General features: G+C 47.1%; 2 protein-coding genes across 3 annotated transcripts; both read left to right on the top strand.

Moving 5' to 3' along the window:
* The first annotated feature begins 111 nt into the window (after positions 1-111).
* Positions 112-2858, top strand: atp6v1g1 (ATPase H+ transporting V1 subunit G1). Its single transcript, XM_056432021.1, has 3 exons — positions 112-300; positions 1804-1904; positions 2161-2858. The coding sequence occupies exons 1-3, from the start codon at positions 219-221 to the stop codon at positions 2332-2334; spliced, it is 357 nt and encodes a 118-aa protein (XP_056287996.1). The 5' UTR covers positions 112-218; the 3' UTR covers positions 2335-2858.
* A 1574-nt stretch (positions 2859-4432) lies between these two features.
* On the top strand, positions 4433-14705 carry slc31a1 (solute carrier family 31 member 1). Of its 2 annotated transcripts, XM_056433246.1 has the most exons (6): positions 4433-4570; positions 8607-8647; positions 10737-10906; positions 11034-11106; positions 11205-11373; positions 12115-14705. In XM_056433246.1, exons 3-6 carry the CDS (start codon positions 10739-10741, stop codon positions 12314-12316), a joined length of 612 nt encoding a protein of 203 aa, XP_056289221.1. In that variant the 5' UTR covers positions 4433-4570; positions 8607-8647; positions 10737-10738; the 3' UTR covers positions 12317-14705. The 2 variants fall into 2 exon arrangements, with proteins under 2 accessions (XP_056289221.1, XP_056289222.1); XM_056433247.1 differs by lacking the exon at positions 8607-8647.
* The last annotated feature ends 659 nt before the right edge of the window (positions 14706-15364 follow it).

The following is a 15364-nucleotide window of genomic DNA, read 5'->3' as shown; positions in this document are numbered from 1 at the left end:
ATTAGAAAACAGGATGTGAAAAATGTGATCTTTGGTTTAAATTCCGGGCCGGCAGGGGGCGGTAGAGCCACCAGGAAGAAGTCACGTGATAAGCGTCACGGGCCATCAGCTGACTCCGCTCCGGAAAGAAGACAGCAGCTCGTCGACCTTCGTCTCGGTGTCGTTCTCCTGTCGTCTCTTAAGTTCCCGGTCGTCTCCGGTTCTCTGCTCGCTCCGACATGGCCAGTCAGTCTCAGGGGATCCAGCAGCTGCTGCAGGCGGAGAAGAGGGCCGCGGAGAAGGTGGCCGAGGCCCGCAAACGTGAGTCCGGCCGCGGCCCGCTTGATGTTTTCATGACTGATCGATTATACTAATCGATATTTAGCCGCTTGACTAATTAAACACGCGCCGAATCAAAGTCCCCTGGAAATATCGAAAGATTAAGAGATTACTGTATGTACGGTTCCCGTAGCAGTGAACGGGGGTTCTCCAGTCACCGGGTCAGTTTCCGGTGTTTCTGTGTCAGTTACTCCCTCAGGGGTTCCTCAACATAACCCTACGGCACATGAACACTCACTGGAAAACTATGAGATATAATATATATATATATATATATATATATGTGTGTTGAGTGGCTGAGGGATCGTGAGTCAACCGCTGAGCATCATGGGATATGGAGAGCAGTCATGTGACCGACTGAATCTAATCAGTGGACAAAATAATAGAAACACCTTCAGTATAAAACAGTTCAGTTTGTACCAGCGTATATATCAATATACATTACATGTATATTGATATATATTACATGTATATTGTGTATATTCATATATATATATTAGGGCTGTCAATCGATTAAAAAAAATTAACTAATTAATCGCACATTTTGAAATTCATTAATCGCGATTAATCGCAGTTAAAAGTTAAAAGTTCATTCTTTTTAAACACCAAACTTCACACAGAGCTGTGTTTTCAAAGAGGCTCCTACCTATAAAGTGCCAGCGAGGTATTTAATATCGTGGATGATAAATAGTTTCTTCAGTGACACACCCAGATTAGTAAACAAAAAGAAGTATATTGAGACTCCATTGGTCCTGTCATCTTTACCACTGAACAGCAGAACCAGTGGCCTTGGTAACTGACTGACATTCACATATGTCACGTTAACCCTCTGGAGGCTGGGGGCATTTTATACATTTTACAAAATAAATTAAATTCACCGTTTAAAGGCGTTTGCATTTGACACACCCCCACGTGTTCTACATCAAACATTCCAGAACAATCTCAGCTCTATTCAATGAGGCTCAGTTGTCCTGGTGCCGTGTTCTCTGCTCTCTGACTGACAGGCTGCTATAGAGCCTAACCTGTGAGGTGGGAGGTCCTTTGTGATTTACTGAGTGTTCATTGGTTGTTTTTTCCCGAAATGTTGACAGACAAACGGATTGACCAATCACGTTGAAGGTTTCGTGTGTCGAGTTCTTTCCGCGCCGCGTCCCCCGACACGTCGCCCCTCCGTTCCTCTGTGTATCAGAGGGGGAGACGGGAGGAAGGAGGAGCAGGAGGAAACCCGACTGATTCATCCACGAGTTAAACTCATTTATGCTCCTTATTTTCGCGGCGAAATAATTGTTTTAAAAACGGAAACAGTGTTAGACCGTACTGCCGCGGCTTGACACTCGGTTTGAGTGTAAAAACTTCAACGAACACCGGAAGTAAACAAAGTTGCGTTAAAATATTTTAGTGCGTTAACGCGGCCAAATTAATCTCATAGATTAACGCGTTAACGCTGACAGCCGTAATATATATATATAATGTGTTGTCTCCCAGGTAAGAACCGTCGTCTGAAGCAGGCGAAGGAAGAAGCTCAAGCTGAGATCGAACAGTATCGACTTCAGAGAGAAAAAGAGTTCAAGACCAAAGAAGCTGCTGTACGTGTACTAATACTACTATTATTACTACAATATTATGTAATACTACTACATGTTTTCGTATAATACTACATTAATTCTAATGTGTCTCTTCAGCATTCAGACTCAGTTTATTAGAAATATAATTTAGAATTCTTTATTTAGTTTTCCTTCATGTTTTTATTAATATTCTAGATTAATTATTCGTAGTGTTCTCAGTTAGTATTTAATATAATCCTCTTGTATATATGTTGTTGTAATACATGTGTGTATTCAGGCCCTGGGTTCCCATGGCAACAGCGCAGTGGAGGTGGACCGTGACACGGTGGAGCGGATGAGCTGCATCCAGGCCAGTTACCGCGGCAACCGGGAGGCGGTGCTGGTCGAGCTGCTGCGCCGCGTGTGCGACATCCAGCCGGAGTTCCACATCAACTACCGCGTGGCGGGCTAAGGGGGGCGGGGCCGCGGAGGAAGGGGCGGTGCCTCAAGAGCAGCTTGGGCGGAGCAACCGGAGGAGACCGTAACGTCAGCGACGTTAGAGACGTTAGCTTCAATCACAGACGAAACACTCGAAACTAATTCATATAAAATTTCCGCCAAAGCATAACGTTTTATTTTGGCGGGTTGGCTCCTCCCGGTTTCCTTCATAAATGTTGTTGCTGTATTGATGTTTACCACATGTATTTATATTTAAATCTAACAAGATGACATTCTTCCTTTAGTTTCTCCGTGAGGTCTGAAAATATATGAGATCATATTAATATAAATTATTATCAATAGCATCAGCCTCTGTTCTCAGCCCTGATTGGCCGGAGAAAGCTGAAGGCTTTTATTGTGAAACTCCTGCATTTCCAGTTATATTGGTTGTTTACTGTGTGTGACCATATGACTTCCTGTTATTTTGGTGACTTCCTGTTGATGTTTGTGAAGGTTGAGAAAATATTAAACTGAATGTTGATTGGCTGAAACTCTGAAGCTGCTCTGTGATTGGCTGAAAGGTACTGTTCAAACAAGCATTTAGATAGATAGATAGATAGATATATACTTTATTAATCCCCAAGGGGAAATTTGTTGTGACAGTAGCAGCAACACACAAGAGTAAAAACAAAACACAAAATATAAGAAACGGATGAAAGATATAGAAGTATACAAAGCAAAATATATATGTAAATATACAACACACATGCATACACAACAACACTGACAAATCAAATACACAAAATATTAAATATAGACAGAGTGCAAAAAGCAAAGTGTGTATGAGTGCAGAGCAAATGAAATGTGTGTATGTGTGTAGTGCAAACAAATGAGATGTGTGAAGTGCAGATCAACATAGTGTAAGTATTCAGTTATTGTTGTAGTTATTGCACTATGATCTGGCAAGAGGTGATCTGTTGTAGAGCCTCATAGCCGCTGGCAGGAATGTTCTCCTGTATCTGTCCTTGTGGCAGCGGAGCGTGAGGAGACGTCTGGAGAAAGTCCTCCTCTGTCCCTGTAGGAGGTGGTGGAGAGGGTGGTCCGGGTGGTCCAATATGGACACCAGTTTCTTCAACGACCTCCTCTCCACCACCTGTTCCAGGTGCTCCAGCTGGCAGCCGATGATGGAGCCAGCCTTCCTAACCAGTTTGTTAAGACGGCTGGTGTCACCGGCTCCGATGCTGCTCCCCCAGCAGACAATGGCAAAGTGCAGCACACTGGCCACAACCGACTGGTAGAATAACTCCAGCATCTTGCTGCACACGTTGAAGGATCGAAGCTTTCTCAGGAAAAAGAGTCGACTCATCCCCTTCTTGTACACAGCGTTGATGTTGGCCTTCCAGTTCACCAGAACCTGATAGTACACTGATGGTTCTCGTCCCACTGTTCCTTAGGGGGGTTAAAGGGTCCTTATGGGGGCCTATAGGAGGAGGAATTATTGTGCCAGAGTCTCATTAAAGATCAGAACAGAAGAAAACCTCTAGACTACACATTTAAACATAATTAAAGTGTAATTAAAATAATACTGACGACGCTGCAATATTTAGCATAACAATAAAAAGGTAAATAAATACATTAAATATAAAGTACATTTGAAGTGAATATTGTTGCTCTCAGAATTTTAAAGAAACAAGTTTACAAAACAAACAAAGCGTTATTTATTTTGAGTTTTGTTTTCTTGTGTTGCTTTTGTTTGCTGTGTTTCAAATGAACCTTTTCAATGTGATTATATATATATAATATAATCACATATATATAATATATACATAAATTATATATATATAATATATACATATATTATATATATACATATATGTTATATATAAATTATATATAATATAATATATCCCTCTGTTCAATGTAACGTAAATATGATTAAACGTCTTCTGCCTGTGTTCTGGTCACGTGACTTCCCCCAAAAACATAGGTTTACGTGGCCTAAAGAAGCCCCGCCTCTCATCTCAGGATCCGCCTGCCGATTGGTCCAAACAGTCAGTCCGAACGTATTTGCCCCGCCTCCTCTGAGTTCCTCCTCCTGCTCATGACGTCATGACGCAGGGGGGAACGGAAACCACCGCGGAGAGCAGACGGTGAAGAGAAGTTGAAGGGACGAACCACTTTCTTCTTCTTTCTTTTCTTCTTCTTCGGTTTTGTTTTGTCTTTGTTTCGCGTCGCGTCTCGGAGTGGAAGAAGCCCGGGAAGCCCTCCAGGTGAGCTCGCGACCCTCTGTGTGTGTGTGTGTGTGTGTGTGTAACGCTGACCTCTGCCGCTGCGCACGAGCCCGACCGCGACTCCGGAGAGAACAGTCCCGGTGTAGGGAGCTCGCGCCCCAAGTCACGAGCAGGCTGAGGCGGGAATCGAACCTGTGGCCGTCCGAACCGGACGGGTGTTGCTCTACATCCAGCTTTACTCGCTTCACCTCCGGAGGCCTCGTGCCCACACACACAGCTCAGGACCCGGGTCACCGGCATCGCCGCCGCCTCCGTGTGTCGCGCGCGGGGTAAACCGAGAGGAACTCAAGGGGGGTTCAAAGGGTCCGGGTCCAGAGGGATGGGGTAACGGGTTGAAGGGTCCGGGTCCAGAGGGATGGGGTAACGGGTTCAAAGGGTCCGGGTCCAGAGGGATGGGGTAACGGGTTGAAGGGTCCGGGTCCAGAGGGATGGGGTAACGGGTTCAAAGGGTCCGGGTCCAGAGGGATGGGGTAACGGGTTGAAGGGGTCTGGGTCCAGAGGGATGGGGTAACGGGTTCAAAGGGTCCGGGTCCAGAGGGATGGGGTAACGGGTTGAAGGGGTCCGGGTCCAGAGGGATGGGGTAACGGGTTCAAAGGGTCCGGGTCCAGAGGGATGGGGTAACGGGTTGAAGGGGTCCGGGTCCAGAGGGATGGGGTAACGGGTTGAAGGGGTCTGGGTCCAGAGGGATGGGGTAACGGGTTGAAGGGGTCCGGGTCCAGAGGGATGGGGTAACGGGTTCAAAGGGTCCGGGTCCAGAGGGATGGGGTAACGGGTTGAAGGGGTCCGGGTCCAGAGGGATGGGGTAACGGGTTGAAGGGTCCGGGTCCAGAGGATGGGGTAACGGGTTGAAGGGGTCTGGGTCCAGAGGGATGGGGTAACGGGTTGAAGGGGTCCGGGTCCAGAGGGATGGGGTAACGGGTTGAAGGGGTCCGGGTCCAGAGGGATGGGGGTAACGGGTTGAAGGGGTCTGGGTCCAGAGGGATGGGGTAACGGGTTCAAAGGGTCCGGGTCCAGAGGGATGGGGGTAACGGGTTCAAAGGGGTCTGGGTCCAGGGGATGGGGTAACGGGTTCAAAGGGTCCGGGTCCAGAGGGATGGAGTAACGGGTTGAAGGGGTCCGGGTCCAGAGGGATGGGGTAACTGGTTCAAAGGGGTCTGGGTCCAGGGGATGGGGTAACGGGTTCAAAGGGTCCGGGTCCAGAGGGATGGGGTAACTGGTTCAAAGGGTCCGGGTCCAGAGGGATGGGGTAACGGGTTGAAGGGGTCCGGGTCCAGAGGGATGGGGTAACGGGTTGAAGGGGTCCGGGTCCAGAGGGATGGGGGTAACGGGTTGAAGGGGTCTGGGTCCAGAGGGATGGGGTAACGGGTTGAAGGGGTCCGGGTCCAGAGGGATGGGGTAACGGGTTCAAAGGGTCCGGGTCCAGAGGGATGGGGTAACGGGTTGAAGGGGTCCGGGTCCAGAGGGATGGGGTAACTGGTTCAAAGGGTCCGGGTCCAGAGGGATGGGGTAACGGGTTGAAGGGGTCCGGGTCCAGAGGGATGGGGTAACGGGTTGAAGGGGTCAGGGTCCAGAGGGATGGGGTAACGGGTTGAAGGGGTCCGGGTCCAGAGGGATGGGGTAACGGGTTGAAGGGGTCTGGGTCCAGAGGGATGGGTTAACGGGTTGAAGGGGTCCGGGTCCAGAGGGATGGGGGTAACGGGTTGAAGGGGTCCGGGTCCAGAGGGATGGGGTAACGGGTTCTGCTGCGTTGCATCCGTTCACGCAGAACATGAGGAACAATGAAGTGACGTCACATGACAACAAGCGTCTCTGGCAGCTCTTGAAACACATTCCTCATGAAGCCACAACCCAGAGATCACTCATCTTCATCTTCATCTTCATCCTCTGGAGCCTGTGAGGACGTGAGAGGGTTCTGTCCTCAGCAGGTGCTCCATGACTGTGTTCTGGTTTCCACGGCAATCTGCTCAGCTCCCTCATGGGTCTTATTAGTATAAGTACACTAGTTTATAATAAATCAGTGTACTTATACTAATAAAGACCCAGTAATATGTACTAGTACACTGAATACTGGGTCTTTACTCGTATTCGTACACTGAATACTGGGTCTTTACTAGTACTAGTACACTGAATACTGGGTCTTTACTAGTACTAGTACACTGAATACTGGGTCTTTACTAGTACTAGTACACTGAATACTGGGTCTTTACTAGTACTAGTACACTGAATACTGGGTCTTTACTAGTACTAGTACACTGAATACTGGGTCTTTACTAGTACTAGTACACTGAATACTGGGTCTTTACTCGTATTAGTACACTGAATACTGGGTCTTTACGAGTACTAGTACACTGAATACTGGGTCTTTACGAGTACTAGTACACTGAATACTGGGTCTTTACTAGTACACTGAATACTGGGTCTTTACTAGTACTAGTACACTGAATACTGGGTCTTTACTAGTACTAGTACACTGAATACTGGGTCTTTACGAGTACTAGTACACTGAATACTGGGTCTTTACTAGTACTAGTACACTGAATACTGGGTCTTTACTAGTACTAGTACACTGAATACTGGGTCTTTACTAGTACACTGAATACTGGGTCTTTACTAGTACTAGTACACTGAATACTGGGTCTTTACTAGTACTAGTACACTGAATACTGGGTCTTTACTAGTACTAGTACACTGAATACTGGGTCTTTACTAGTACTAGTACACTGAATACTGGGTCTTTACTAGTACTAGTACACTGAATACTGGGTCTTTACTCGTATTAGTACACTGAATACTAGGTCTTTACTAGTACTAGTACACTGAATACTGGGTCTTTACTAGTACTAGTACACTGAATACTGGGTCTTTACTAGTACTAGTACACTGAATACTGGGTCTTTACTAGTACTAGTACACTGAATACTGGGTCTTTACTAGTACTAGTACACTGAATACTGGGTCTTTACTAGTACTAGTACACTGAATACTGGGTCTTTACTCGTATTAGTACACTGAATACTGGGTCTTTACTCGTATTAGTACACTGAATACTGGGTCTTTACTCGTATTAGTACACTGAATACTGGGTCTTTACTCGTATTAGTACACTGAATACTGGGTCTTTACTCGTATTAGTACACTGAATACTGGGTCTTTACTAGTACACTGAATACTCGGTCTTTACGAGTATTGGTACACAGCTTTGAGAGGATGTTTCCTTGTCTCCTCTCCTCACGTGGTTTCCTTGCTCCCCGTTGGGAGGAAACACACCTGCTGACCTTTACTCTGAAGGGGAGACGTGTGACATCACTTCCTGTCCACTGACCCCAGAACAGTGAGCGGCCCTCAGCGAGTCAGAGCCCTGACTGGAGGTCAAAGGTCGGACACGTTGCCAGGGTCAGTGCTGCTGCTCTCTGATTGGCTGATCCATTCATATCCAATCCCAATGTGTGTAATGTAGTTTAATATATATTTATACCATTTAGGAACGGATGCTCATCTAAATATAAACGTCTGATCTTATTGGCTGCCGGAGGAAAACGGCTCGACCAATCAGGAGTCTGTGATTTAAACCACAAACAGTTTAAAGTTGTTTAAGATTAAATCACGTTTTAATAAATGAGACCGAAGGTGACGAACACCTCGGGGTCAAAGGTCAACGGCTGCAGGAAGTTAATGTTTACACACAGACTGATGTGATAAAGACTGAGTGGATCCCCTTCAGGCACCACCTGTACCCCCCCATCACGAAGACCCTCAGAGACGGTGTGGCCTTGCAGAGCTCCACCTGGTCTGGTTAGATCTACCTGAACCAGGTGAGGGGTCCTGGTCCTGGTCCCCAGAGTCCCTCAAACTGGTGGGACGTTAAGTTAATAAACTCTGAGCTGAGACCTTCTGACAGGAGCAGCGTGGGAGCTGATTGGCTGTCAGGGAAGCATGCCGGCGCCTGATTGGCCGACGTGGATCCTGTTATCAGTTTGTATTGGCCGTTAAATGCTGCCTTTCTCTCTCTTGCAGACGGTCTCCTCGCTCGCCCCTCGCTCGCTTGCCGCTCTCAGGTACTTCCTGTTTCAGGTTTATTTTTTAACCGAGCTCGCCTGAACTGAAACCAGCCAATCAGAGCGCAGGGAGAGGAAGATCCATTTAGAGACCTCAGCTCTGAAAGATTTAAATTCAGTTTAAATGATGAACCAATCACGACGGAGGCTTTCACTGCAGCCCGCGATTGATCAGGCGATTGATCAGGCGATTGATCAGGTGTGTTTATGCAACGAGGGAACAAAAGAAGCTTTATTGATTTAATCTCGGTGAACGATCAGAGCTTCAGGTGTGAAGTTAGTTTCACCAGGACCTTGAACCCCTCGCGCTACTGCTCCTATCTGCTGTGCAAAGCATTGTGGGTAAAGGGTTATACGATTCAGATAAAAAGGGAGAAAATATAACTTAGATCTCTGATCAGGTTATTGATCCATATGAAACGATCACTTTGTTTGATCATAATTACAAAGATAAAGTATTTACTTTGTCTTCTTCATATAAACACTTCGAATATATATATATATATATGTTATATTTATATTATTCATTGTTGTTGATGAAGTTATTAATGAGCTTTTAATAAGTTAAACATCATAATTCATCTGTTTAATATTCATGTGAAAACATCTGGATTCATTCTGGTTCATCACAAACACTACATTTTACTAGATTACACCTGAACGCACCATGAGAACATCATCTACCTCCAGTACTCATGTTCACTGAGCGGAGCCTGAACGCACCACGAGAACATCATCTACCTCCAGTACTCATGTTCACTGAGCGGAGCCTGAACGCACCACGAGAACATCATCTACCTCCAGTACTCATGTTCACTGAGCAGAGCCTGAACGCATCATCATGTAACTTAAGTGAACCTCTGGTTCTCCGTTAGCGTTGCTGCTAACGTTACTAGCTAACATTCCTCGTTCTCCTCCTGTTCTTCTGATTGGTTGTTTACGGAGTCACATGACCAGAGACCAGAACCTTCTCCTAACTGCGTGGTGAGTCCTTCAGACTCGACTCCCCAGGTGAGATCAGTTTAGTCTCTGAGGGTTCAGGTCTTGAGGCTCTGGGGGGCCACTGGGACCACGTCCTGGTTCTCACACTGCAGATGCATCCAGAAGGGGGTCTTGCTGTAGGACCGCCCCCCCGAGGCATGAGGCTGGGATCAGAGACGACAGCTGGTTCCACCAGAGAGAAACTACTTTAATGATCAGTTCTAGTCCATGAGTCATTCATTATATACACACTTCAGCCCAAGCCCCACCCCTTGTTGTTGTTGTGCACTTTAAGTAAGCAGGTCTATAATATTTATACGTACTTCATATCTCCCATGTTTAACATGTTGGGCGAGAGACAGTAGAGAGAGAGACAGTAGAGAGAGAGGGAGAGAGAGGGAGAGAGAAAGAGAGACAGTAGAGAGGGAGAGACAGTAGAGAGAGAGGGAGAGAGAGAGAAAGAGAGAGAGAGAGTAGAGAGATGGAGAGAGAGACAGTAGAGAGAGAGGGAGGGAGAGAGAGGGAGAGAGAGGGAGAGAGAGAGAGAGAGAGAGACAGTAGAGAGAGAGGGAGAGAGAGAGGGAGGGAGAGAGACAGTAGAGAGATGGAGAGAGAGACAGTAGAGAGAGAGAGACAGTAGAGAGAGAGGGAGGGAGAGAGAGAGAGAGAGATGGAGAGAGAGGGAGAGAGACAGCAGAGAGAGAGAGAGATCTAAACAAACAGGAAGTAAGTGAGGGCTGACCTTCTCGTTAATGTTGCCCTGATCTAATTGGCCGTTCCTCGGAGCGCTCTGATTGGCTCGCTCTGTCCCGTCGCCTCGGGGCCCGAGAGCCAATCAGATTACAGCGGTCTGCTCGGTGATGTCACAGCGTTCAGTCCGTCTCTCGGCTGGAGTCGCCGTCTCTTTCAGATGGGAACCGGTTTGATCCAGTAAAACGGCTTTTAAGAGCTTCTGATGTCTGTGGCCCGGTCGTCTGTGGTTGTAGACGGAGGTTTCAGGAGGTTTAAGTTGCGCCTGCAGCTCCAGTGAGGGACGAGGACCCTGAACGCATCATGGGAACTGCTGTTCTAAAACGTATTGATTAAATTGATTGATTGTTTCTTGCAGCCATGGACCACATGGACCACATGAACCACATGAACCACATGAACCACAGCGCCATGGACCACAGCGCCATGGACCACGTTCACAACACCGTGGCTCCGCCCACAATGGGCGGCCACAACCACGGAGGAGGAGGAGGCAGCGGCGGGAGCCACGAGGGACACGGGGGCATGGTGAGGGCTACCTGCTACGTGCTAATGTCACGGTAGCATCATAGTGGTCGATGCCCACGGCTGATGCTAGCATGCTAATCCGATAGCTCCTTATAGCGTGACGCTAACGCCTGTTACCGTTGCCTAGGTGATGACCTTCTACTTCGGCTTCCACAACGTGGAGCTGCTGTTCACCGGCCTGCTCATCAACTCACCTGGAGGTACTTTGAAATACTTCTACTCGTTTTCTGTTTTATTTTATATATTAATATTTCCTATCAACATTGACTCCTCCCCTCTACTGCCCTGGTCCAATCAGAGATGCTGGGGGCGTGCATTGGTGTGTTCCTATTGGCCGTGCTGTACGAGGGGCTGAAGATGGGCCGTGAGACGCTGCTGCGCCGCAGTCAGGTCAACGTGCGCTACAACTCGATGCCGCTGCCCGGCGCCGACGGCACGGTGCTGATGGAGACGCACAAGACGGTCGGGTAGGTGACGGCGAAGTGGTCGCGGGTTGGCGGCCATGTGATGTAAATGTCATGTGTTCACTGTCAGCTCAGTGACTGACGGTCAGTGTTTGGAGGAGGCGGAGCCTTCCGTTGGACTAAAGTCCCGCCCCTCACAAACCTTTGTCAGGTAACTGTAGAGTTCTGGTTGTGGTTCTGGTCTCCGTCCTGGTCCTGTACCTCCTGTTTGAGATGCTCTGATGAGTATCGCCAGGTTCTGATTGGAGCATCTCAATCCCTCACACAGGAAGTCTCTAACAGGAAGTCTCTAACAGGAAGTCTCTAACACAGGAAGTCTCTAACAGGAAGTCTCTAACACAGGAAGTCTCTAACACAGGAAGTCTCTAACAGGAAGTCTCTAACACAGGAAGTCTCTCATAGGAAGTCTCGTGACCTAACCCTCAAGCTAACACTGATGCTAACATGGTGCATTAGCTATGATGCTACGCTACACAATATATAATGTTCTGCTGAAGCTAACAGTGGAGCTACATCAGGTGTTTAAGATGGGGGCTAACGGTGTGTTACTATGCTAACACAGCAGCTAATACTACTTAAGCTTTATTCATCTTAACATAAAACTATATTTGTTAATAGCTACTAGGCTAATAATAAATACCAAAGTGCAAGCTAATGCTAACACGCTAACAAATATGTTAATAGCAACATTATCTAAAACACTGGTGCTAATGGTCATGCTAACCCTTCGTTTTGTCTTCTCAGGCAGCGGATGATAAGCCCCGCCCACTTCCTGCAGACCCTGCTGCACATCATTCAGGTGGTCGTGAGCTACTTACTGATGCTCATCTTCATGACCTACAACGCCTACCTGTGCATCGCCGTGGCAGCCGGCGCCGGAATGGGCTACTTCCTGTTCAGCTGGCGGAAGGCGGTGGTCGTCGACATCACCGAGCACTGTCATTAGCTAACGTAGGAGTTAGCATCCGGTCAGGACGTTTGATTTCTGCTCATCGCTAAGACGCTAACAAACACTATCGCTTTACGTTAGCGCGCTAACCAGAACTTTAGCGTGGAATACAAGACTCTAATTCACAAACGTTAGCTGGTAACTTGCACACTAACCTCTGTAGTTAGCGTTTATTAATCCGTCGAGCACTTTGTCAGGTTTATTCTTCCTCTGAACTCCAGCTGGTGGACGAGCCGACCAATCACGGCTCGGGTCGCCTCAGAAGGTTCTGATTGGCCAAATCACGTCTTACTGTCTTTTATTTCCATTTTGGTGCCATAACAACGGGCAGATTAGCGCTAGCTGCTGTTAGCCAAAATGTTAGCATTTTTTAGCTACACTTGTGATGTTAGCATTGTTAGCTATCAGTAAAAAAAACAGTATTTAAACATTTATTTTAAGTATAATTTATTAGTGAATAGAGGTTTTATGAAAGTTTTCCTTTAGATTTTTATTATTTAAATGAAATTATTAAAAATAAAATTTTAGATTTTTGTTGCAGTTCCATAAAAAACACAACGTCACTAAATAATAATGAGCCAAATTGATCAGAGGATTTATATTTAAAAAATTACATTTTCATAAAACCAATCCTCCGTTTTCTTTCTTGAGGATTCCTGTTGCTCGGCGAGCCGTTTTTAAACATTCTTTGATTTTAAGTATAACATGTTTTCATGAAGAAAACAAAAACTTCTTGAATCAATTCTAAAGGAACATTTTCCGTTCTCCGCCCGTTGCCTTAAAGCGCCATCTCTCAGTGTCTCGGTATCACAGTGTCGCCGTGTCTCGGTATCACAGTGTCGCCGTGTCTCGGTATCACAGTGTCTCCGTGTCTCGGTATTACAGTACCTCCGTGTCTCCGTGACTCGGTGTCTCGGTATCACAGTGACTCGGTGTCTCGGTATCACAGTGTCTCCGTGTCTCGGTATCAGTGTCTCCGTGTCTCGGTATCACAGTGTCTCCGTGTCTCGGTATCACAGTGTCTCCGTGACTCCGTGTCTCGGTATCACAGTGTCTCCGTGACTCGATATCACAGTATCTCCGTGACTCGGTGTCTCCGTGTCTCGGTATTACAGTATCTCCGTGACTCGGTGTCTCCGTGTCTCGGTCTCACAGTGTCTCCGTGTCTCGGTATAACAGTGTCTCCGTGACTCCGTGTCTCGGTATCACAGTGTCTCCGTGTCTCGGTATCACAGTGTCTCCGTGACTCGGTGTCTCGGTATCACAGTGTCTCCGTGACTCGGTGTCTCCGTGTCTCGGTATCACAGTGACTCCGTGTCTCGGTGTCTCGGTATTACAGTGACTCCGTGTCTCGGTGTCTCGGTATAACAGTGTCTCCGTGACTCCGTGTCTCGGTATCACAGTGTCTCCGTGTCTCGGTATCACAGTGTCTCCGTGACTCGGTGTCTCGGTATCACAGTGTCTCCGTGACTCGGTGTCTCCGTGTCTCGGTATCACAGTGACTCCGTGTCTCGGTATCAGTGTCTCCGTGACTCGGTGTCTCCGTGTCTCCGTATCACAGTGTCTCCGTGACTCGGTGTCTCCGTGTCTCGGTATCACAGTGACTCCGTGTCTCGGTATCACAGTGTCTCCGTGACTCGGTATCAGTGTCTCCGTGTCTCCGTGTCTCGGTATCACAGTGACTCCGTGTCTCGGTATCACAGTGTCTCCGTGACTCGGTGTCTCCGTGTCTCGGTATCACAGTGACTCCGTGTCTCGGTATCACAGTGTCTCCGTGACTCGGTGTCTCCGTGTCTCGGTATCACAGTGTCTCCGTGTCTCTGTCTCTCGGTGTTGCTGGTTTCTTTACTCTTGTAGTTTCTGGAGAAGCCGTGACGAGGAAAGCCCAAAGATATAGATTCCTAACTTTAACTTTTCTCTTTTGACCTCTAGAGTGATTTATTTTGAATTTTTTGAATATTTTTATCGATTCACACTGACTGGTGGGCGGAGCTTACTTACTGGACCAATCGGGTTGCAGGGACAGAGGAAGTTACTGGATTTGTACACCTAAAATAAAGCAAAGTGCCGGCATAGTTCAGTGTGTTTGTTGTTGTTGACGTTGGGTCTGTTGTTGTTGTTGAACTGTCTGAAGGATCTGTCTGAAGAGTAACGTGTCTGAAATATGTTTTAATTGTCACAAATGCTGGAATTATTGTAAAAAAACTTTATAAAGAAACTGAGTCCTCTCCTCTGTATGAACTTAACCTCAAATCTGAGTTTCAGGATTTAAAGATGTGCTGTTTGTTTATTAGTATTTTATATAAGACACATTATGACCAAATGTTACACACACTTTTTTTGTTTTCTTCAGAAATGAATAAAATGCAACATTCAGACCAAATAATCAGAATCTTCTGCTTCTACTTGAACTCTACAACATAATGATATTAATTAAACTGGCGCCCCCTGTGGACTAAAGTGGTAGTGTTGGTTCTGGCGCCCCCCTGTGGATTAAAGTGGTAGTGTTGGTTCTGGCGCCCCCCTGTGGATTAAAGTGGTAGTGTTGGTTCTGGCGCCCCCATGTGGGCTAAAGTGGTAGTGTTGGTTCTGGCGCCCCCATGTGGGCTAAAGTGGTAGTGGTGGTTCTGGAGGAGGAGGAGGAGACTGCTGCTGCCTGGAGGAGCTCTCCTACCACCCAGCCTCTGGTGCCAAGGCTGGGCAGGTTTGAACCCACATGCTGGGCTTGAACCCATGTGCTCATGCACAGAGGCACCGAATGTAAAAGAAAAATGTACAGTAATAATAATTTTTTAATATTTGTATTATTAAATTATTTTTTTGACATTTTTTGCAAAAGATTTGGGGCGGCTTTAGCTCAGTGGGGTAAGAGGGCCGTCCTGCAACCGCAGGGTTGTGGGTTCGATCCCCGCTCTCCCCATTAGTTGCAAGTCGAGGTGTCCTTGAGCAAGGCACTGAACCCCCAGTTGCTTCCCGGGCGCATCACCGCAGCCCACTGCTCCTTAATAACTAAGGATGGGTTCAATGCAGAGAACTAATTTCCCC

This window comes from Pseudoliparis swirei, chromosome 15, assembly GCF_029220125.1.
Source record: "Pseudoliparis swirei isolate HS2019 ecotype Mariana Trench chromosome 15, NWPU_hadal_v1, whole genome shotgun sequence".
Classification (NCBI taxonomy): domain Eukaryota; kingdom Metazoa; phylum Chordata; class Actinopteri; order Perciformes; family Liparidae; genus Pseudoliparis; species Pseudoliparis swirei.
This window is presented reverse-complemented; position numbering and strand designations above follow the sequence as displayed.

Excerpts from the sequence above, each read along its gene's own strand:
- atp6v1g1 (XM_056432021.1), top strand. The coding sequence starts at position 219 with ATGGCCAGTCAGTCTCAGGGGATCCAGCAGCTGCTGCAGGCGGAGAAG. Across the intron at positions 301-1,803 it reads GGTGGCCGAGGCCCGCAAAC|GTAAGAACCGTCGTCTGAAG; the intron begins GTGAGTCCGGCC and ends GTTGTCTCCCAG. Across the intron at positions 1,905-2,160 it reads TCAAGACCAAAGAAGCTGCT|GCCCTGGGTTCCCATGGCAA; the intron begins GTACGTGTACTA and ends GTGTGTATTCAG.
- slc31a1 (XM_056433247.1), top strand. The coding sequence starts at position 10,739 with ATGGACCACATGGACCACATGAACCACATGAACCACATGAACCACAGC. Across the intron at positions 10,907-11,033 it reads ACGAGGGACACGGGGGCATG|GTGATGACCTTCTACTTCGG; the intron begins GTGAGGGCTACC and ends ACCGTTGCCTAG. Across the intron at positions 11,107-11,204 it reads GCTCATCAACTCACCTGGAG|AGATGCTGGGGGCGTGCATT; the intron begins GTACTTTGAAAT and ends TGGTCCAATCAG.